The 23,243-nt window shown below is 40.6% G+C and overlaps 1 protein-coding gene across 3 annotated transcripts in view; it reads right to left on the bottom strand.

The window, feature by feature from the left end:
• Positions 1-13,057: 13,057 nt before the first annotated feature.
• LOC104640706 (macrophage mannose receptor 1) overlaps positions 13,058-23,243 on the bottom strand; it is a 31,534-nt gene continuing 21,348 nt past the window's right edge. The window contains exons 23-30 of one of the 3 annotated variants that reach the window (XR_012834166.1): positions 22,773-22,875; positions 21,754-21,986; positions 19,984-20,149; positions 18,814-18,966; positions 18,444-18,560; positions 16,984-17,170; positions 15,025-15,066; positions 13,058-14,595 (exon numbers count right to left, since the gene is read on the bottom strand). Coding sequence is in view for 2 of the 3 variants with exons in the window: in XM_010309149.2 (XP_010307451.2) it covers positions 14,351-14,595; positions 15,025-15,066; positions 16,984-17,151; positions 18,444-18,560; positions 18,814-18,966; positions 19,984-20,149; positions 21,754-21,986; positions 22,773-22,875 (1,227 nt within the window). In the remaining variant the exon portion in view is untranslated. Of the gene's footprint in view, positions 14,596-15,024; positions 15,067-16,983; positions 17,171-17,800; positions 17,905-18,443; positions 18,561-18,813; positions 18,967-19,983; positions 20,150-21,753; positions 21,987-22,772; positions 22,876-23,243 lie in introns of those variants that run through there. The other 2 variants (XM_010309149.2, XM_075746297.1) reach the window with 2 other exon arrangements.

Below are 23,243 nucleotides of genomic sequence, written 5' to 3'. Positions count from 1 at the left end.
TCTAAGTGCAGCATTTGACTTGAATATTTAACAGAAGCATATTGAAGCAGAAAGGTTGGCAGAAAATGTATTTAAGACTGTTTTCTTCCCCCACTACCTGTGGATTGGTGAGGTCCAGAACATGATTTTAAATATGAGTAACAACGGCATGTGAAAAATGCCACAGCTGAAAAATGTCCTAATGCCAGCTCCCCAACACAGATTCATGGCCTGACCTACCTGTCAGTCTTTACGGAGGTGGAAGGTTTGTAGTAACTGAAGTTTCTTTACATCAGCTGGCAAGGAAGACACTGTAGTTCTTCCCCTCCTCACACACCTTCCAACTACAATTCTATCAAACCTATTTTCTGAAAGAGGAAGGAAATTTCATAATTAACAGCACAGAAGGAGATAGAGAGAGCAGACATTCACATGGACTGTTACCAAAGGAGTCTCTTAACTACAAAACTATAAAAAGATCTGTAGGGCTCGGTTTCTTTCTTTTTCTTTTTTCTGGAAAGTTACATGCAGTAGTTCAAATAAAGAGCAAAAGGAGCTCTGCGAACAGCTCTAAGGGCTGGCTTTAATCTGAAATAGTTTCCAGATTTCTTTGTTATGAAGGGCATCTAAAACTATCACAACTCTTCCAGGCATAGTCTCAGCATTTTAATATCACTGCAACATAACTTGTTCTTATTTCTTTTAATGGTTTGAATTTATAACTCCATGGGAGCGGAAAGTGGTTTGCCTAAGTCTCAGTCATCAGTTCAGTTTACCTACTACTCAGGACTGCCTAATATCGAAGCTATCTCCTTACTTAGGCTGAACACGCCCTATGCATACTGTTTTGGTCATGCCATTTGTGCAGAATTGCCTGTTTTGGAGAGAAAGGCACATGCCCCTTGCCTAAAGTAATCTCTATTTAGGCAGACAATCATCTGAGCTCCACTAACGAGCTTGAAAAGAACTACAACGGTGATGGTCGTGGTTGGGATTTATGGTTCAGACCCCATTTGCAGGACAAGTTTTGTCTGTCTAGTTTGTGCTGACAATGCAAACCACACACACCGCAGGGAGCTGAGGCCAGGGCTCTGCTTTAGCCCAGCCACCAGCCACGGGCATGCAGTTAGACCAGCCTCCTCTCGCCTCTTCTCTCTCTGACTCACCTACGTCTTGCTGCATGGACACAAAAAGAGGGGTGGAGGGTGTCCTCACCTAACATAAGCCAGGCACCACATACAGGGAACTTTGAAGAGTTTACATTCAACTCCTTTTACCCACCGCTGGTCTTCCACAAACACCTTGACTGTTACAAACAAGACAGTCAGTAAACTGTAGCCACTGCTAGCACCATGTAACCATCTTAATAAAGGCTTCAGCACACCAGGACACAAAATGCTGAAAGTATTTAACGCTTCTTGTTGAGTCCTGCCTTCTCAGGGAAGAGGTAAACACCTAGCACAAATGTGCCAAGCTGGTTTCTGGGCATATATATCCCAAGCAAAATGTAGAGAGAGGGAGAAGCACCCAATATACTACTTAGCTCTCTGCTAAAAAGAAATCTGAGAAAAAGTGAGAAAATTGAGAAAAAAGTGCTCAACCTGGGCATTTCAGACAGGAAGACTAGATTATCCCCACAGGTGTCAATAGCCTGGGGAATTATCTAATGCAGAAAAAAATTACCAGGTGCTCCTTTGCATTATTAATCAAAACCTAGCAATTTCTTCACTAAAGCATAGATAGACAGAGAAAGAGGAAATTTAGGAACCTGCAAAGTTGAATCTTGCCATTCCTATCTCTGTAACTAATGAGTGTTAGCAGGATGGAAGAGGAAGTGAAAAATAATTAAGAATGTAGGAACAAGCTATATGTAGAAACATCCATTTGACAGACAGCTGTGAAATGAGCTGGTCATCTCCAGCCAGATTTCCATGGAAAAAAACAGAATCTCTATGGTGAGTCAGAAAACATTGCATTGCCCAAACCTGCCCTGGTCTTCAACATATCCGGACACATAAAAAGTTAAAGGTTAGTGTTTCTGTTCCCAACTCTGCCCTTGTGCAGCCTGTGAGGCCCTCCTCCTTTCCAATCAAACCATACATCCTGTAATTTTTACATCTGCACAAAATTATGCTGTCATGAAATCTGACATCTGGAAAAATGTTTTCAGCTCCTCAGATACAAGACCTTGTGTCATGATACACAGCATTAAAAACTTTGAACTACCTCTAGAAAGCTGGTAAGCCTTGGTCAAAACTTCAAGTCACAGCCAGTTCCCAACTAAAGGACTATCCAAGTCCACATTCTCTGCAGCCAATGTCAAGCTTTTTTCAGTTAACACTTATCTCTAAGCATTCATCTAAGTAGGCACATCATCCATCAAAGTACACTTCTGTGGATGCTGTTCATAACACTGCATGTACAGAGTACTCTTAACTTAGCTGAATTTCCATATTTATGAACCCAATGTCCATTTAAAATTAGTTTGGGCTCCTGCCACATTTTTAGTAATCTCACTCTTTTTCTTGCCAGCATCACAGTCTATCAAACTTAAGTCTGTTCTGGAAAGCTTCAGTGCAGAATACATTTTCCTTGTTATTTTACATGAGGCAGTGTCACTGCATTCATGAGCTTAATTTTTCATACCAAAATATATGCACGCACTGTTTAAAGTATGCTCTTCATTTCAGTAACATTTTGTCAGATGCTTCATTAGGAGGCATGTAAACAATGGAAGATGAGCAAATATTTGCAAGATTATTTCCTGTACCATGAACATTGATTAGTTCTGCACAAGGTCTGCCCAGCTTTGCATAAAACAACAGTACGGATTAAAGATCAAAATAAAATGTGATGTTTGGGCTGCAGAACAAGCCCATACATTGTTTTCATCTAATATATAGATGACTAACTTGAATTGCTGGAAAGGTAGTAGAAAAAAATGGTATTATTTTTAATCATGAAAGGATAACTAGATAGTAAGGAATCATAGCCCATCCCTAAGGAAAGAGCAGTAATTAACAGTTTATGTTGAACTTGTTGAACTCTTGTACTGACAAGAGCTTTATGGAAAGATTTGGTGTTATTCTGTATATTAACAGCTCAGATAATGGCAAAAAGTGTACTTAATAAATTATTAAAACTTGGCAAATGAAATTAAACAGTGCTCAGGGAGAAGCATTATTGCAGAGCTGTCTATCCTGTAATTGGATGTAGGCATGTGTCCTTCACCCATGCCAGCGAGCACTCCCCCAAAGCGATTTCTAGGTCCAGTTTGGCATGTCCAGCGATGGAGGGACCATTCCCATGAAGTGGTTTGAACACAGCCACTGCCAGCCTGTTCTGGAGCAACCAAGATCTTATCACTAGCACAGACGTGGACTGCTCTAGCCCAGCTGTCCTGAGGAGCTGGCGACATTGCAAAGCACACCGACATTATTCGTACAGAAGCTTTGAGTAGGTTGCCCAAGGGAGGGGTGAAATCATCATCACTTTTGGAAACTGTGGGAAACTGGGCAGGACCTTTTCTGTTCCCTATTACTATTCTGTATATGATAAAATGTTCCTGTTCACAGGACCCATAAATTTGTAAGATCTTTAACCTTTAAATCATGTCATGCCTTCTATTGTTTACTTGAGCATTAGAAAAAAGAAACTCCATTCACGCTTTTCTTTCAGTGGCAGCCAGAACAAAAGAGAATATGTTTATTCAAGCATGATTGAAATCCTTCCTAAATTCTAAAATTAGACATTTTTGAAGCTTACAAATCTGAAGTGACACATTGTTTCACAATACAGCTAGTGTGACATGGAAGTGACACATCCAAGGACAAGAACAGAATGTGTCTGTGTACCAAAGCTTCATATATGGATTGTTTTTACAATATGCTGCTATAGGCTAAGAATTTGACATTTCCAGCATTACAACAGATTTGCATAGATGCTGTGTATTAGGAATTATAATTGTTATTTTTGCAATTACCTTGCTGAGCTTCACATTTTGAGTATCTGAGTGATACTGCTCCTGTGTACAGACTAGAATGGCTGGGTAAACTGCTTCACCTCACGTGCAGCACCATCCCCTACTTGTCCTCGCACACCAGGTGAAGCACCTCTGTGCTTTTCTCTCCTCTGTTGCCTCTGTCTCTTTGGACAAGCGGGAATGATGTGAAGGAAGAGACTGGATCCACATGTGTTCCTCCACGCCAATTTGCTCTCGCAGAGACCAGCCACTAACGGGCGCTCACTAAGGGTCCCTGCACATCAGTCTCATCATGAAGAGACAGGAGGAAACAGAGAATTGGCAAGAGATGTGCAAGGGTTAAGATACTAACAAAAAGCAGAGTACTGAGAGGTAGATAGCAGTCTTGGGACGGAATCTGATACTGGGAGACAGAAAATGTGTACCCACAGCCACTCAGGAATATGAAGAGAACGAAAACATTGCTTTTAACTCCTGCCTTCTTTCTTTTCTCAATTGATTTATTTGGTTTATTTGGTGGTTGGTTAGTTGTTTTTTTCATGCTGACACTATAATTAATTTCCTGAGGACATGGGAGCCCAATTGCTCAGAGTCTCACATCTGGTTTGGACCCTGATTTGGAATACCAGCTGCAGCTGAAGCACTCATCTAATTGACCATAGGAGTTGAATAGATGAGAGCATCAACCCAGCTTTCCAATAGGGTTAATGTAGTAATCATGGCCACAGGAAGAGATCCGATGGGAGTATGTGATACAGGACATTGTGCAAAGAAAGTGCCAGTAGACTGTAATAAGTAAAGATACACGTATTTTGAAATTACTATTCTTTTATAAGCAGGCCTCTCAGTTGCTAAACCAAAAAATGCCTGTATTAAACCGTTGGTAGGAACTATGGATTTGACAATGGTGCCCAAAAAGGTAACCCTGTACTTGTGGTACCCTGTGGATGATCCCTGCAGTCACCCATGCCATGGACCGTCTGGCTGCCATGCCAGGCACAGCTTCACTGCCAGGCCACTCTGAGCAAAATGTCATGCAGCAGACTGGGGAATCAAGCCTTGCACATCTGCAGTCTTGATAAGGACTCCACTCAGTGGTAAATAAAAGATGCTGCAGCTCTTAAGGGTGGCAGAACATCAGGGAAGCCACTTATGGTCCAGGTGCCAGAGCCAGCGATCGGAGCTGGCCTGGCATCACATCCCTCCTGTTTGCTAGCCAAAGCCTCGTGCCCAGGCTGATGTGCTGTAAGAAAGGTGCCGGAGGTCCACGCGAGCCGTGCCTCACACCCCTCCTGCCTCAGCAGGGGCTGCGAAGGTCCCTGCCTGGTCTTGTCGGCAGACTCAGAGCTACAGCAAAGTCACTCACTCGCTAATCAAGAGCAGACCTTGACTTGAACGGACAGACAGCTTTCCCTGAAACACAGTAAAAATCATGAGAATATTTTAAAGTAAAGGGTAAGGAATTACTTTCTTTCACTACTATCTCTGGCCCTTTTTCAGCAATCACAGGACATGTTATCTACTGAAAAATTCACAAAATAGGCTGGCTCTTCTAGACATGGTTCCAGATTTCTGGTATTCTTATTCTTTATTAGTAACTGTATTTATTGCTTACATTGGCATGAATGTGGCTGTTTCATTTCAGGTATTTTTAAATACAAAAATATACGAGGGCTATTTTTGCCAATATTTAGAAGAGGTCCAGTTCTGTGCTTTCTGGGCACTTAAATTTCCTGATGAAACCTGAACACTGGGCCACAGAGGGATGTTAGAAAACATCCATAAACTAAAATTCAGAATTAACTTCATAAAGAATATGCAGTAACTGGTTGTGAAATGAAACGCAAAATCGAAGATTCTTATGCAAGACAAGACTGACCAGAGAAAGTTTCCTTTAATGAAAGGAATAATAAAGGACAATACACATACAGAGCTACCACTGTTCTTCATGGAAAGGTGTGAATCAATGTTTTAGTTCTCTGAACGATACCAGAGTCGTCTACCATTGGGCTACTTAGAAAGAGAGAAGTATATTTTCCTTGAAAGATGCTTTCTTGTAGAAGTAAGTCATCAATTTAAAAATCATGAGTCAAGCTGTGTTGGCATGACAACGGGAATTAAGCAGGATTATTAAGAGTCTTTACCTCTGAGGAAAAAAAAAAAAAAGTCTCTTCAAGGACACCAGATCTCTGCTCTCTGATGTACAGACCATTAGAAAATCTTTTCATATTTTGACACTAAGTTATGTTACACTACCCTAAGCTGAGGGGCATTTAATAAAATTAATTTATCAGAAAATAAATTTTGAAATGGTAAGAAAAACACAGTGAAGGGGACTGCTGTCAGAAATTGTCTTGATACATGTGAAGTATCAGAACATCCAAAGGGATTCAATAGGAAGAAAAAAAGAAGTAAGCATGCTGAAGAAATATTAAATACTTTATTCTTTCCAAGAAGCATTGCAATACTATATTTTTTTCACTGCTGGCTTTCTGGTGGTTATTTATACAGGAAAAATTTGTAACAGTATACAATGAGTTTATTAGCTAGCCTGTTGATTAGTCTTTATGTGATTTTTTTTTTTCCTGTTCCATGCAAATCAGAGTAAATCACCTCACATTTGTTGCACATTTAAATTTGTCTGTTTGAGGACTTGCAACTTGCGTGGTTGCTAGAGTACTGTAAAATTCAAACCCAAGGTCAATTGCATGCTAACTTCTATGTACAGATGAAAGCAAAAATACCACTTCTGGCCCAGGAAATCCCTGAGCTGCAGATGTTGAGGCCAAGAGAGGCAACTAAGGAGCTACCATTTGATGTTTGCCAACTCGTGCTTTTCATCAAGCACCCGCTTTTGGACAACATCAAGGACAGGATGCTAGGCTAAACAAACCCTTGATATGACCCAGTAGAGCTGTTCTTAAGTCATGATAAAAGCCAAATTTACCGGCTTAATTCAAGTAGACATCTCTGTCAATTCTGTTGTGTAGGCCTGACAGGGCACTACAGGGATCCATGTCGCCACAGCTAGAGAAAATATCTTGTAGAAGACGGATCATAAACACGCTTTCAGTGTGTTTCAGCCCTTTCTTCTGTTCTTTGTCACTTCAGGACACTCTACAGATGCCAGTCTGTAGACCATTTCAAGCAGACTTAGATAAAGTTTAGAAATCTATTCAGGATAATGGAATTTTTCCAAGTGTGTATAAAAAAATAACGGATAGAACTGCTGGGTTTTGATAATAAATAGGACTCTATACCTGAGTTTCAACTGTATAAAAATATGCTACATTAAAACTAATTTGATTTCTAAACAGCAATTATCTCCCAATTTCGCAAATACTGACTTAATATGGGCTTTAGAGGATATTGGCAGGTACCAAGAAACACTTAGAAATAATATTCAGGCAGGAGTTAGAAATATGTCATTTTTGGTCATAACTGATCACTTCCCTTTTCTTTGGGCATTTTAATTAGCCCCAAAGGTAAATGGTAAGGTTTCTGATTAGCCAAAACCACCCCATCAGCCAAGCTAGGCTCAGAAACCCAGGGCAGAAGCCACCATCCTCAAAGGGCAAGGCACAGGGCTGAATTTGTTGCTGAGACTTGTCATTCCCAACAATGTCCTGAGCAGCCAGGGATACATTATCATCCCTTCTCTAACATTATTTGGAGTGGGCTATTGACCTCTCTCCCAGCCAGCATGTTTGTTGGCCTCTCTACCTGAGTAGGTATGGTCCAGGTCTTGAGCCATCTATCAAATGCCAACCAAGGAGAACTAAACAACCTCACTGGTTTTCTTGGATCCAAGAACCTATTTTGTGGTCACCTGCAGCTGGGAGGGAGAGCCTATCCCCTTGTCTTTTCTAATTTGGCCTGGCATGGTGGGCCATGAGGACATGATGGCTGTGACTGAGTAGTCCTGGAGCATGTCTTCTTCTTGTTCCCTTTGGTACAGTCCCTGCCACTGCACTGTGCAAGGCTGACAGGGACAGTGAGTGAGATTGGTCCACTTCTGGACAGGGATGAGGACAGTGGAGAGGATAAACCACAGTTCTTGAGCTGGTAGCACCTGGTTAGACACCACAAAAATTACCTTGATGGAGGGTGCTTGTGGCATCTGTGCTTTGATGTCATGTTAGTGGAAAGCTTAAGCCTGACGTTGGTGCTAGCACTGCACATACAGCCACCAGTCATGCAGCCAGGAGACGGTGCTGCTTCTTACAGTGTTGGCCATACCTCTTCCCTGTGACTGCCAAATTTTATGCTCGCTTTCTTTACTTTTTCCAGCAGTACAGGCTTTAGCTCATCAAAAGTGCATAATCCTGTACACCATCCTAAATGCATAACCCTGTATACCACTACTGACACAGAATTATAGAATAGTTTACACTGGACTAGACCTCTGGAGGTCATTTGGTTGAACCGCTTGCTCAAAGCAGGGCCTCAAAGCTATATAGTGTTTCAAAGGTTTCTCAGGACCTTTTCCAGCTGAATTTTGATTATTTCCACAACCAAGAATGTCATTTCCATAGAAAAATTTATCTATGTTGACACATTAAGTGTGAGAACAGGCAGAAACTGTTTACAAAATTCACTCTGAATGACACTTTAATTGTTTGAGCTATCAAACATCATTTGAGAAAAAAAAAAAAACAAAACCACCTTATGAATGTTTGGGGTGAGTTATGATAAAATATTAAACTCCTGGAACTGAAATGATTCTAGTATTCAGTGCAATTTCAGTCAAATTATAAAAGTGCACAAGAAGCAATGGAAAATAGTTCAAGGAAGACAATTCATAGAATGTGCTTGTCTCTTGTGACTCTTTAGCTGAATGCAAATAACTTTCAAGCAAAATTTAAGGATTTCCTTCCTTTTTATCTTATTTCTAGCTTCCTCATTTGTTTAAAATCCCTTCCCTATTTTGTGTCACTGTGCTAAGTCTTTATATCATTAAATTTCACATCTTCAGTAAAGTTAAGTATAATTTCATGTAGCCAGTTTTTAGTGGCATGATCAATTCTCTTTCATTTTGAATCCAACTAAAAATGAACAGCTTCACTGTTATGTGCTTTAAATGTAGCCGTTTTGACAAATAATCAGTCAAGAAGCGAAACGGTCTCTTCTTTCCCAGACATTTGTTATCTCTGCAATGTGTGGAGATTGCACATTTCTACTTTCTCATTTTCTGTTAAAAATTTGTTGTAAACAGATTTAACTCTGAACAGATCCTAAATTTTACTTGTTTTCAAATGCTTTATTAAGTCAGAATACACAGCAAACTGTGCCTTTAACAGAAGTCCACTTTCAGACAGCAGCCTAACAACCATCATCATCCCATGTGGTAGTTCTGAAATTAAAAGTACTATCACCAGGAGAAAAGGCTGCTGTTCCCACTGCCCGACAATAAACAATTATTTTCTTGCAACATGGGATGAGGGAGAAATCTTTGAGTGGATGGGAGATGTATAATCAAGCCCCATTACTATTCCACCTGCCTCTTGACAGCTGGTTTGGCCCCCTCACTCCCCCCACTGATCACAGGCATCGTACACACAATATACCTTTTCTTCTTCCTGTTTCTCTTGCTTCCCGCCACCTCCCCGAGAGTAGACTCCAAGCTGGCCAGATCCAGCAGCCAGAATTATCAGCACCTTTTCTTCAAATTGACTAAGTCCCAGGACACCAGAGGGGGTTTGGTTCTCTAACAGGTTGCTTAAAAACAAATGTCTCCACTTTCCACAGTATCTTTGTAGAGAAAGTGCTTGCCTGTAATCTTCCTCTCAGTGGCTTCCTGGGTTGCAAAACAGCCCATACAGTTCCTCTGTACCTCTCTAGGAGAACCCCCTTCCTTTCCATCACCCAGTTGTGACCTTTCTGAAGAACACAAAGTACCCAGGCAAATAGGGACAAACATACAAATATCTTACACCCTCCATCCCCTCCCTGTCCACACACACACCTTCTTTCTCGGTCTGAATGGTGCAGCTGGGTTCCTGAGGCAGCAGTTCACTTCAGCTGGCTCTTTCTCTTGACTCTCTCCCATGCAAAGCATGCTTAGTCCCCCTTTGCTTCTCCATAACCAAGATTCCTGTCCTCCTGCAGGAACCAACCATCCCTTGAAGCCCCTGCACGTCTCCCAGCAGCATCTGCATTTCCCAGACCTCTGCTTTGCTGAGCCATTGCTGACCGGCCCAGCCTCGCCTGGATCTGCCAAGGATGGTCAGCACTTCTGGCCTAATACAAACTCCTTCATTTCCACTTTAGCCCTTCCCTTTGATCTCCTTTTGTTTGGATACCTCACACTGTATTTTTGTACCATCCTCTTACCAACCTCAGTCTATGTTTCTCACTACACGAGCCCCTATTCCTCCCATTTCTGAATATTATTTCCTCCTGTCCCCAGAACCTCTGCCCCATCATTAGCCTCTTCTGGTGGACCACAGAACAACTGAAAGTCCTACATGTATATTCCTAACTATTGACTATAAAAGAGAATTCTGTCAACTAGTTCTAAAAGCAGGTGAGAGGAATTTCATCAGAGTCTGGATAAAAAGACAGTATAATGGTTGTACTGTGTGCATTCTCCTGAAATGAGAGCAAATATTTCCTCAGACAAACCAGAACCGCTAACCATATCCTTAAAATGCTTTAGATATCATTATTTAACAGATAGGGAATTAAAAGTTGTGGTCTGCAGAATGTCGTAGAAGGGAGAAATCTGGATATGTCAGATAAGGACACAGCGGAATGAACCCTAACTGTTCCTGTGGCCAGATATGGTGACATTGGGACAACTTTATGCTTATGGAGCAGTTAAAACCTTTCCTATTGACCCCAGAAAATCTGGCTCTTGCCCGTTGGAATTTGGCCTGAAGGCCCTAGTTCATTTCACATCTATCTATCTATCTATCTATCTATCTATCTATCTATCTATTCTGTTTGTATTTATAGATCTTTCTTACATTTTGTTCCAAATTACTCTTCACTTCCTTTTTTAGTCTCCTAGTTTCAGAAACGTAAATGACAAAATGAAACACTTCCAGTTCATAAACTTCTTTGTAGATTTCTGCTTTAGCCAAGGAACTTCAGCTAATGTTTTCTTTTCTGTTCCAAGTACCAATGGTAGGAAATAGTTCCTCTGTAAATTGGTATTCTTTTAGAGGAGGAGGATATTCCGTTCTTCTTCGTACATCTGTCTGCCATGGCTGTGTCAGCGTCTGACATTACAGAAAGTTACAATGGTGAATTCTTCCACGGCCTTTCCTTCCCTAAAGGCAGTTACTACTTCTTGCATATTAGCAAGTTCAGGTTGAGAATCCATTACTTTTTCAGCCATGTTATAGTTTCAATTTACAGTGTAACACAGTGAAATTATGAGAAAAGGCAGGACATTCTCTCTAAAATACTACCCTAATACAGAGAAAGAAAGGGCAAGCAACTGAAAAAGTAGGTCTCCAGCTATTGTCTAGGTGGAGAGGTATTTTATAAATGCTATTGTGTTGCACCTAAGCCCCAATCCAGAAACTGAGTGGAAGCTGGACATATTGACAAATTGTGGTCCCCACAAGCCTCTGTTTATAGCAGCCTAACTCCAAAGGTTCTTAGGCCTAGTAAAAAGCTTGCTTTGGCACTAAATTTCCCCCACATCTGTTTAAAGTATGTGTCCAAGCACCTTGATGTGGCAAATATGGGCAGCTCAGCACCTATTTCATACCTCCATGTATGTACTGTCTTTAAAGTAGGTACTAGATCTGCCTCACCTGAGGATCATTCTTGGAGCAAGTCTGTTAGCTAGGATTTGGTACAAAATACAGTGGCAGCCACAGCTTTCCTTCAGAAATCTAACTGCAAGAGAGGAATTTGAAATAAAATTTAAAAAAAAAAAAACCTGAAACAAAAACTTTGAGAAGAAAAAGCATCATACCAAGATGTACAAACCGAAGTTTCTTGTAAATTCCCTTTTCACTGATAGGAGATCAAATTAGGGGGAAATGCAGATCTTAACCAGTATTTCTTAGAACAAGCTGGGTTTGGTTTTGTTGTTGGTTTTTTTTTTTTTCACTATGCTGTTATTACTAGTAGAATCAAGCTATTATGATAAATAGCAAACAACTATTCACACAACACAGTCACTTCTTCACTCACAGGGTTCACTCACAGACAGGCTCTCACAGCTACCTGGTTGGAGCAATATTTGGAAACCAATCCCAGCTGCATACTGAGTTGCAGAGAGCCATACGGGCATCCAGGGGCTTCTCATTAGAGGGTCGTACTCTTCATTATCAGACAGCAGCCACTGCTGCCTTGGATGTGCTCCAAGTTATACAATCTTCTGCTGATGCTTGCGTGCACTAGTAGCCTTGTAGTGTCCCAGCAAACTCTTGGTTCAGTTCCACAGATGCAGCAGGATTACTAGTCTAAAACTTACCAGTTCTTGCAAACTTTCGTAAACTGACTTCTCATCAGGCACCTTTCCTGCCTTTGGCTTATTGTTTTCCGGTAACCATTTTGCCATACAAACCTATAGATCCTATAGAACCAGTTCAGATGAACTCAGACAGAAGGGTCCTTTGTGGCAAGTGTTACAATGACGGATTAATCTTTTTGATCTGCTCAGTGTCGTCAGGATCTCACTTGAAATAGCTTATCCACTGCTGGAAGGCCCTACATACCATAGAGCAGGGTCTAGAAGGGAACAGCAAAAAGGATTAGAGATCTAGAAGACATAGACAGTGAAGTACAAAGGGAAGAACTAGTGTTATTGTCCGACAATAGGGAGAGGAGACATGACAAGAGCTATCAAATAGATAAGAACTTGTCTCAGAAACTGCTAGAGCCGTAGAGCACATAAGTAGTCTTAAATTACAGCACTTTCATTAGACATTTATTAGGGTACGTTCAAATGTCAGGGATAAAGAAGCAATGAGACACACTTTCACAGGATGGTAAAGACAAATCGCTACTGGCATTTGAGAACATGCTAGATTAGGAAAAGTAGATGCTTATTTGTGCATAGAAATTTAAGAATGCCATCCCTCCTGTTATTCTTACTTTTCTGATAAATTGTTCTATTTAAGAAGACACACAAACTTTTACTTGGGACTAGCTTTTTAATGCCCATTTAATGAACCAAAGTAGAATAAAAACTTATTTACATGTATTTCATACACACGCAAAATATTTTAATTTAAACACAATTAAAATCTGCAAAAAAGATTAAAATATCAAAAAATATCAAATTAAATAAGGACATTCTCTAGGCTAAGAGCTTAGGGTCATTTGGTTGTTTACATTTGGCATAAAATACACTGGAAAAGTAAAACAAAAAACCTATATGTGAACCTATTGTATATTTTTAGGGTTTCTGAACCCAGAGAATATACCACTAGAACAGAGAATATACCAGTATGACATGCAATGCTATCACCTCAGTCACAAGGGAAGTCTGGAATGATACTCAAAGGATTAAAACAGATTTGGTCAGGGGCAATATGGTTAGAAATTAGAAAAGACTTTCTAATGGTAAGTTTCATTGGGCTTTCAAAAAATGGCCTAAAAAAAGTATGAAATCATCACTGGTATTAGAGATTTCAAGAATAAATTTTATGTCATTTTTTTCAGGTATGAATTAAGTATAATTCATCTTGCCTATTCCCTCCCTTTTGCAGAATCATTTGAGATCCTTATTCTATTATTTAAATGATAAAATATTTCTATTCACAATACATTCAAACCTCTTATTAAGTTCAGAGTTATAGCAGAAGAAAAACAATTTACACTTTCCTTTCTATCAGTCATATACAGAAGAGGAAAATGCGTTAATTCAGATATTACAGGCAATGTGAAGCGTTTCCGTGGGTACCTCAGTAGCAAAAGGAAGAGGTGGACTCGCGGCACTGGAGCAGGCTGCCTGGCTGAGGCAGGGAGCTGGTACTGCTTGGAGGCCCTGTCCAACCTGTGCAACTCTGTCAGTCTGTGCTGGAGATTGGGGTGACGTTTTCAGGATACCTACAGATCTGAATGTACTTTTTGGACCGTGCTAAGTCGCTGATTCTCACAGTTGCCTGCGGTGATCACGGTTCTTCTTGTGCCTGAAGGTGATGCTGGGCCCATGAAGAGACTGGAACTGCCTGAGTGTTCACTTACATGGTGTAGCTCCAGGTCTATGTGTATGTTCAACAGCCCTCCCAGGTACTACTGTTTGTGAGCAGATCTCTGGATCCGCCTTGCAAGATTTGCTTGTTTCTGCTAGTACAGAGAGCAAGGAGCATCCCATGCAAAATGAACTAAAATTTCCATAGGAGAAAATCGCTTTGCCTTAAGAATTCTTGTATTCCAGCACTTTAATTCCTTTCAAAATCAGGCCCAAGATTGCCCTGATTATTAAACCGTTGCCTGCTCATTTTGTTCGATATTGGTTACAAGACAATTTGATTCATGAGTTCCTGGGTCAGCATTGCCACGGTAAATGGCACTGTCAAAACTGGCTGTAATTGTTTGCCGATCACGTCTTTTCTTATAGAAGAAATAGAATGTAAGGCCAATTCCTGTTAGCAAAAGGAAGATCAGTATAACAATCATCCCACCTAAACTATTTGTGGATGAAGCAGCAGCTTCATTTCTTGATGCTGTGAAAAACAAAACAGAACAATTAGTGCAAGAGACTGCTATTGCATACAACAAACATCTCCCTAAGTAAACCAAGTGGGTGAACTGTAAAAGCACTGAACAACCATAACAGCAGTTAAAATTGATGCGTGTTCTGGATGAACAATGCAAAGTTGGGCTCAATCTCTTCTGTATTTCTTTCAAAAGGACCATTATATTATACCACAGTATACCATTCATACAGTAAAAAAAAATAACTAATAAGATATCCAGTTTGAGAGAAGAGCTCTCCTTTTAAACAGATTTCTTAAAAAAAAAAAAAAATCATCAGTGACCATTAAATACATATTTAAATGACAATTTTCTGGAGGCAATTTTACTTGTAAATAATAAATGCCTATAAATTTATTGAAATTTCTGTTTAATGTGCTCGTAAGAAACCAACCTACCTTTACTGACATGTGAGTCATGGGTTGGCTCAGCTTCAATAACTTTAAAATTAGAAAAAATACATATATTATACACAATTTGCAAGCAGCCATTCAAAGATTAAATAAATACTGCATACATAATTTTTACTTTGTGTTCCTATGAAATTTTAAATAATCATAGAATGGTTTGGGTTGGAAGGGACCTCAAAGATCATCTAGTTCCAACCCCCCTGCTGCAGGCAGGGACACCCTCCACTAGACCAGGCTGCCCAAAGCCCCATCCAACCTGGCCTTGAACACTTCCAGGGATGGGGCATCCACAACTTCTCTGGGCAACCTGTTCCAGTGCCTCACCACCCTCACAGTAAAGAATTTCTTCCTAATATCTAACCTAAATCTACCCTCTTACAGTTTAAAACTGTTACCCCTCGTCCTATTGCTACACTCCCTGATAAAGTGTCCCTCCTTATTTTTCCTGTAGGCCGCTTTAGGTACTGGAAGGCTGCTCTAAGGTCTCCCCAGAACCTTCTCTTCTCCAGGCTGAACAGCCCCAACCCTCTCAGCCTGTCGTCATAGGAGAGGTGCTCCAGTCCTCTGATCATCTTCGTGGCCCTTCTCTGGACTCGCTCCAACAGGCCCATGTCTTTCTTTTACTGGGGGCCCCAGACCTGAACACAGTACATGGAGATGAAAAATATATCAAAACATTTTCCCTGACAATTCAGGTTGAATCCATGAAATATTCTTGTTAAAAATATTTGGGGGGAAAAAAACCAAACCAAACCCAAACAAAAAACCCCTCTATTGTCTCACTATTAATTGCTTTGAACGCTTTTTTTTTTTGGTAGGAGAGACAGATATTCAAAGTTTTTATGCTTCCAAACTGTAAGGCTTGACACTTCACATGGAAGAAGTCAATTTTTTACACTTGCCAAAGTGAAAAGTACATTTGTACTTAAAAGCATTTAGACTGTATTTTTAGGCAACTTCCTTTTCCTCCCCCCATTGATTACAGAGTATGATTCAGATAATCGCTTGCAGGACTGGCTGGCTGGGCCCTACAAAGCTTACAGATGAGTCCATTGCCAACCTGTGGAGATCTACAAGCAGGAGACTCAATGGGTTCCACAATGCATCTGTTGTATTTGTGCAGGGGATCTCTTTGCCAATGGCAAATCTCACCTGTTTCAAACTGTCTCCCAGCTGACGTGTGCAAACACAGTTGAATCTGTATGTGTACGGTGACTCATGCTAGCTGCACGTGTGCAGATTTACATCCTTCATGCTTTATGGAACACTTCTGTGCATGCAAGAGGGACTCACCCCAGCCTGTGACATTCTGATTTTGCATGGGTTGACATCCAAAAAACCACAGGACCACAAGTAACCATTAAAAATGAAATATACTGTGCTGTTTGATTGTATTGGCATGTCTCCCCATGCCTGTGTCAGCAGAGAAATTATTGGGCCCCACTGCCCACCCTCACTTGATGCTTTCTGCTTGGCCGTCCAGCAGATCCTAGCACATTTCACTGGCACTGACCCCAGTGGCAGCACCTACCTTCCTTCTGCAGGAGCTCAGTGACTTTGCACTGCTGCCCTCAGCCTAGCTATCAGGAGAGTGGCTGCCTTTCTTCTCAGCACTAGTCTATTCATCATCTACTGCCCCTTGCACTCTAACCATAATGACTATGAATTTTCTCTGCACTTTTACCAGGTGATATGTTCTCTCCTATCCCAGGGTACAGCAAATGCCAAGAAATCAATGCTTTTAAACTGCAAGGAGAAAACGGTGACTCAGATTCTTCTCCAACTTCTCTTAAGGACTATGATAAATAATGTTACTCTTGGCTTTGATGCAGATGCACATGCAGCAGCAACAATGCATAAAGCAAACCCAGTGCATAAGCAGCTGATCTTGATGTATATTAACCACTAGTTCTAAAATAACCCAGTGCACAGAAATTCAGAACTTACTTTTTGGGATTTTGCAAATAAAATTCTGGTCAACGGAGCAGTAATAGTTCCTCCAGGTTCCACTTGAGACATCCATGTCAACACAGTGTTCATCAAATATTACTGTAGGCTCTCCTTTCTCCCAGTTGACAAATTCTACCTCACTTCTATCTGTCCATATCCATTCCCCTAAAATTAAAAATATTACCTAGTGAGAGAATGAAGTGGGGGATCATTTGTAGTCTACCAGGCACAATGACATCAGATATGGAAATGATTAGTTGATTAAATTAGCAGAGGGCTCATTTCTCACTCTTGTAACAGCCAGAGATATTCAGATGGGAATGTACCAAATGTAAATGCTCACAGACAAAGTTAACTCCATTAGCCTTCAGGGCCGTGGCTGTCAGTGATGTAAGGAAGATGTGCCCAGGCTGCCCAAGGACTTTCAGCTGAAGCCTGTGCCCAGGACTCACCTGTGCCTGGGAGCCTTAAGAAAAGCAGAGCACCTGTGTGAACCACACTCTGCAATTCAAGGATCCAGATCGCTCAGGAGATTTTCTTTATGTGTGTATCCAACATCAGTGAATAGCTGCTTTATTAGAGCTGGATTAATCAGTTATCTTATCCTTTCGTGGCAGCACATCCTGATATAACTCACAAATGCCTCAGTGCCACCTCCTCCATCCCCAGTCTGCAGCTGCGTTTTCCTCTTGCCTCTGCTTGCACTGCATGTAGCAATGTGGCAGTGTAGTGTGCCAGGTTAGGAACACATCGCTGCTTTTGTACTGCTAGTTTTCAGCCAGAACAGATGAATCTGGCCCATGGTGCAACAAGGTGCCTGCCTTTGCTGGTGGTGAGAGACAGGAACTTGGGCAGCCATGGCCAAGGCCACTCATTGCAGCGCAGTCTACACTCTCGCTGAAGCTGTACCTTCAAACTCTGCCACGAAAAACAGGCTTCAGAATTACAATGATATAGAAAACCAGATCAAATTTGCAGTTAAAAAAAAAATCTGAAATATTTTTGGATGAAAATGAAAAGTTCCACCAAAAAATTTATGAAAAAACCCTGAAATTTAGATCAAGAAATGTTGCTAGGCAGCTTGTATGAGCTGCTATTCCCTGTGTTGTTTAGAAATAAGCTTCAACTTTCAATTACAAGATAGTATTTTTCTTAAAAGACTAACACTGGTTAAATGTCAAGCAATTTGAGTTAAAAAAAAGTGGCAGGAAACATCTTAACTACTGTAGTGCTAAGCTAGAACCTTTTACAGACTGAAATATACTGTAATTACAGTAAAGATACAAAAAGTGTAGACCTCTTGGTGGTTTATGTTTTAAGTATTTTAGCAAAAAAGCTACAAAACATTTAACAGCTGATTTCTCTTTGATTTTTTAGTATTTAGTATGTTAGTCTTATTTAGTATTCTGTTTATTTAGTATTTATTTTCATTGCAGTATGCATTGTGAAATACTTACCATCAATATTTTTGAACAATCCTATCCAAAACTTTCTGAAGTCACTTGCAAGTGGAGACAAATAAAGTAAGAGAAAGTCCATTTCAGCTGAATCTTCTATGGAAACCAGAGAAGCACCTAAAAATATCAATTAAATATTACATATAATTTCAGCAAGATTGTCCATTAGAAATTAATCATCTCAGTAAGCAATCATGACATGTTTCATGATCAGCTTTTTCATATAGAAGAAAAGCTTGAAAATAAATTTAAATTAGCTGTAGCTTATAATTGATATACATACACATCTATGTATTATCTCTTTGTTCTGGACTAAAAAACCAAACACACAAACAACCTATAAACTATACTAATAAAGAAAAGCATTTACCCATTTGAATACACGTCATGGAAGCATCAGGCCAGCTTTCCTCAGAAGTGGTATGAACGTAGTAGCAATGACCACGGAAGGGAATCCAAGATCTACCGCGCTTCGGTTCAGGACACTTTCCAGGAAGCTGTGGTGGTTCACTAGGGATTAACTCTATTAAGGAGACACACAGGCTTCAGTGGGGTCTTAAAAGCCAAGGGAAACATGTACTCCTGCACCACACATCAGCCCTACCAATTTGACAGTGATTCCAGAAAAAGGAATATCATCCCATAGGCTTAGTTAATGAGAAAAGATTGAACGAATCATGGTAGACTAGTAATAAACTATACTGCTGGAGCTGTTTCTCCATTCTGCTAAAGCAGGCTTACACCAGTCATACTGCAATTGTCTTCAGCGAGGCAATTTTTACTTAAAACTTGTGAAACAGAATGAGGTATGAATGAGTATACATAAAGGATCTCAACACCACCACCACAAACCAGTAGCCTGTGTCCAGCCAGTTTGTAGCAAGGCTGGTCAGAGAGGCTGTCTGTGCCTGTCCTTCTACACACATCCTAAACTATGTTAAAGTAGCCTATTGCATTGCCTGATTACAGCCAAAGCAGAGCTTAAATGAATACAAAATTTGCTGTGAAATATGGTGCAGAGACCATAAATTTCATATATAATTTAAAATACATTTGAAAATGAGATGTAATATTTGAGCTTTGAAGAATCTCAGTAGAAGCTTCCCAGGATTTTATACTTTAACAAATATAAATTAATCGATTTGGCTGTTACAATGACAGAAGTTTCTTATCTCCCAATATTAGAAAAGATACTTTTAAATGTAAAAATATATCATTAACATATTCATAGTTAGGCTAAAGTTGATTGGTTCTGCAGCTCCTTACTAACAAAGATGCAGAAAAGATCTATTGCTTGTGGCATGAAATGTTGCATTTGTCTTTATAATGTGCATATGTTGACTGGCCTGTGAAATGAAATGTCTGGAAATCACTCAAGACAGACTGGATCTGGGAGTTCTTCCTTAACAAAAGCAATAGCTTATCACAAGGCATACATGTTCTATCACAATCTTTGCATATGTGGAAAAGCTAAATTCAAATAAAGCAATGAATTTAAATTCCAATCTCCCTAATTGCATTTCTTCCATTCACAACTTACCATCGGATTGTTTACAGAGAGATGAAAATGTTTCATTGCAAGATGCTGTCTTCCAAAAACCATCCAAATCTAGATAGACACAGGCTGTGTTCTTATTTGGTTCTCCACTGGCCCAGTTATGATACCTGCTCCTCCTTCTATCTGACCACATGTAATGGCCACGAGTCTAAAAGCAAATGACAATAAAGATTGTGTCACATACAATAAAATTGAAAGAGCATTAAGATCGCCCTTGCAGGTATTTAAAAGTTACAAAACATCAGAATCACAGTTTCTCACACAAAATTAGTTCATCCTCTATCATGAATACATAACAGTCTGGCCCAGTCTTCCACTCTCCGTAGCAGTAAGGGCAGTGGTCCTGAAGGTGATCGTTCAATACACTACCTACATTATTCAATTCACACCATCCGCCTCATGCAGCAGAAGGGCAAAGGGCCTTGTGTTAAGAAATGTGAATATACAGTTGAAGATTGTATCAAAGCAGTCCACATATACACGCAGATCAAACAAAGATTGCAGAGAAACTATTGTTAGCATTCCTCTGACACAGGCTTCTCTATATATTTAGAAAACAAACAGAAAAAGCAGAAGCTCCACTGGAGAGAGGAATACAATACTGATAATGTTTTTCATGGGGCTCACACCATAGACCTCTGCCACCCATGCTAACAGGGCTCGTGGTAGGCTTCTAGCTCTTGTAAGGACCAGCTGCTAGAAACAAGCTGAGCATGTATTTTTTCAGTGGATTTCACCACTATTTGCAGAGGATGACCAACATTAGTCACAGCCATGGCTCCTGTCACGCCGTCCTGTGCAGCCTAGCCCCTTCTTCCTGTGATCTTTGGAGGCAGGCTCCCATCCAGTTCTTTGTGCCAGTTCCTTTCCTGTTCATTTTCCATTGAAGTCCTTGGCCATGTTTCATCCCAGATTCCTGTCTAATCTTGGTTTCCCAGTGTCTGCTCTCGCTGAAGTGTGGCTATAGTTCCTGTCACCTCAACACCTGCGACCTCTCCCAGTCCCATGTCCCACCAAGCTCCAGCTCTACCTCTGCTCTCTTGATTTCCTCACAACTCTGCTTCCACAAATATCCAGCTGCATCATCTTTTTTCATGTTCTTTTCACATGTCTCTAACAGATGCTTCCCCTGTCAGACCTTTCTACTCTTCGCTGACTGAGTCTGATGGCAGTTTTTCACAAGGCACTGACTTCAGCTCCAAAAATCAGCCTAAGGTGTCCCCATTGCCAGAGCCTGCTCCTGCCTCTATGCTGCACATTGCTGTTTCCCCTATTGCCCAGCACAAGCTCTTGTAGTGCTAGTCTGTAAACTAAAACAAGGCTTAAAATAACCTCATGAAGGAAGAACTGTTTTTAACCCAAGTTTCCACGCTGTGCTCCACAGTGTGTCTTCAGAAACAGCAATGCTCCCCCATATCAGCATGTGGTAGACCATGGTGTAGGAAGTGGAAACTTCACAGCCACTTTTAGTCTACTCCAGCTACATCCTTGGTGGCCCTTGAAAAGCAGGCTGCAGCAGTTATAACTTACATTATGGCCAAACATTTAGATATGTAAAACCCCTGAAGTGGTGGGAAGTTAGGTACCTCAGCATGACTTTGATGCCTGCCACACATTCACGGATCTGACCGATAGCACATGGCAGCAAACAACGCCCACAGCAGTGGATCCTGTCAACCTCAGAGCAAGGATGGCTGATCTATGCTGATCCAGGGTAGCAGTATGGTTGGCACAAGCATTTGATGGACTCACCGTGTTGCTGTTAAGACCGATCCATACAGGCTCCCCATGCTTTAATATTTGTAACCACAGGTAAGATTCAACATAAGGATCCAAAACGCTGGCAAGTTCTGCAGATTGGTCTCTGCAGTTCTGCTGTGCTTCTTCCCAGCTCATATTGTAGTTGATGACTGCATAGCGTTCATCACCGTAATTGTTAAAGCCAAACATCGGAACTAAGGGTTGGAAGTTTTGCAGTTTGGGGTCTGTAACAAGCAAACAAAACGTCAAATGCTTTACATTGGCTAGACGTATAACACTGAGAGAAGATCTAGTGTACTAGAGTAGTCAAGCATTTAAGAGAGGTTGGAATAACAAATTAAGATGTGTCCCAACACATCACTGCTGTGATGAAAGCCTCATTTTCATGTTCTGTGACAAAATTTTCTAATACTTGTTAGAATGACCTTTCAGTATAAATAACTGTATCACCTCCAGGAATGTGCCCTGCAAGCTCTAGACCTTCCCAAAGCATACTGTAGGGCATTTCAGGGTACAACCCCCACATTCTTTCCGTTATATATTAGCACTTGTATTTCTGACATCAGGAGCAAGCAGAGCGATATAACTGCTGACGATGAATTTGCCTGAGTAAGACTGTAAAGGAAATCAAGCAGGGCAATTTTCCCAACTAAAGAAGTTGCAGTGCTTTTAAGTGTAACAGTAGAATTTCAGTTTTAAAGAATTTACCCATACAAAGACAAAGTACTCCTCTCTCTCTCTCCCACCTGATCTCCAGAAATAGTAAAATACGTGACAACTCAGAGATTTTTTTTTTATTTACTGGTCTAGTCCTTAAAATAGGAAAGGTTAAGAGTTTTTCTCCAAAAAATAAAATGTATATTCATTTTGTTAAAATGGTCCATAGTACATGTGATACTGTCAGAGTAATTTCAGTTAAAATAGGATTGAATACGGGAAAGTCACTTTTAACATCAGTTTGACATAACCACAATAAATCAGCTGTACTAGAGTGGTGAAAGAAAACTCACCAGAATTTTTCTGGCATATGTAGCTTTTGCTTGTTTTACATTCTTCATCTTTCCATTTCCCTGCCTGTTCAATAGGGTTCTTCAACATAAAGACACAGTCATCCTACAGGGGAAATGAGATTAACAAGAAAAAGATGTGGATGGACAGGAAAAGCTTCTAGTCCTGCTGGATATACAGACCCACCTAGCGCACGCAGGCACACACAGATGAATGATGTGAAGGTCATATATATGAACGCATACAAGCAATGGCCAGGAGCAATAATATGACAATAAGCATTTACAATTCAGCCCTAGAGAAGTTCGTACTTTGATGGAGGGAATTGCAACGCACAGCACAGAGGCAGGAGGAAGTGTCTGGGACTATCCATGTATATATAATCTCTGTGCACGCACGGGTACCTGTGTGTGTGCAGGTAAACATCCATGGGCTAGGTCTGGCCCACAGGGTATGTCAGCTCTATTGCTGTT

The sequence above is a fragment of the Balearica regulorum genome, chromosome 2 (assembly GCF_011004875.1).
Source record: "Balearica regulorum gibbericeps isolate bBalReg1 chromosome 2, bBalReg1.pri, whole genome shotgun sequence".
In the NCBI taxonomy this organism is placed as follows: Eukaryota; Metazoa; Chordata; class Aves; order Gruiformes; family Gruidae; genus Balearica; species Balearica regulorum.
This window is presented reverse-complemented; position numbering and strand designations above follow the sequence as displayed.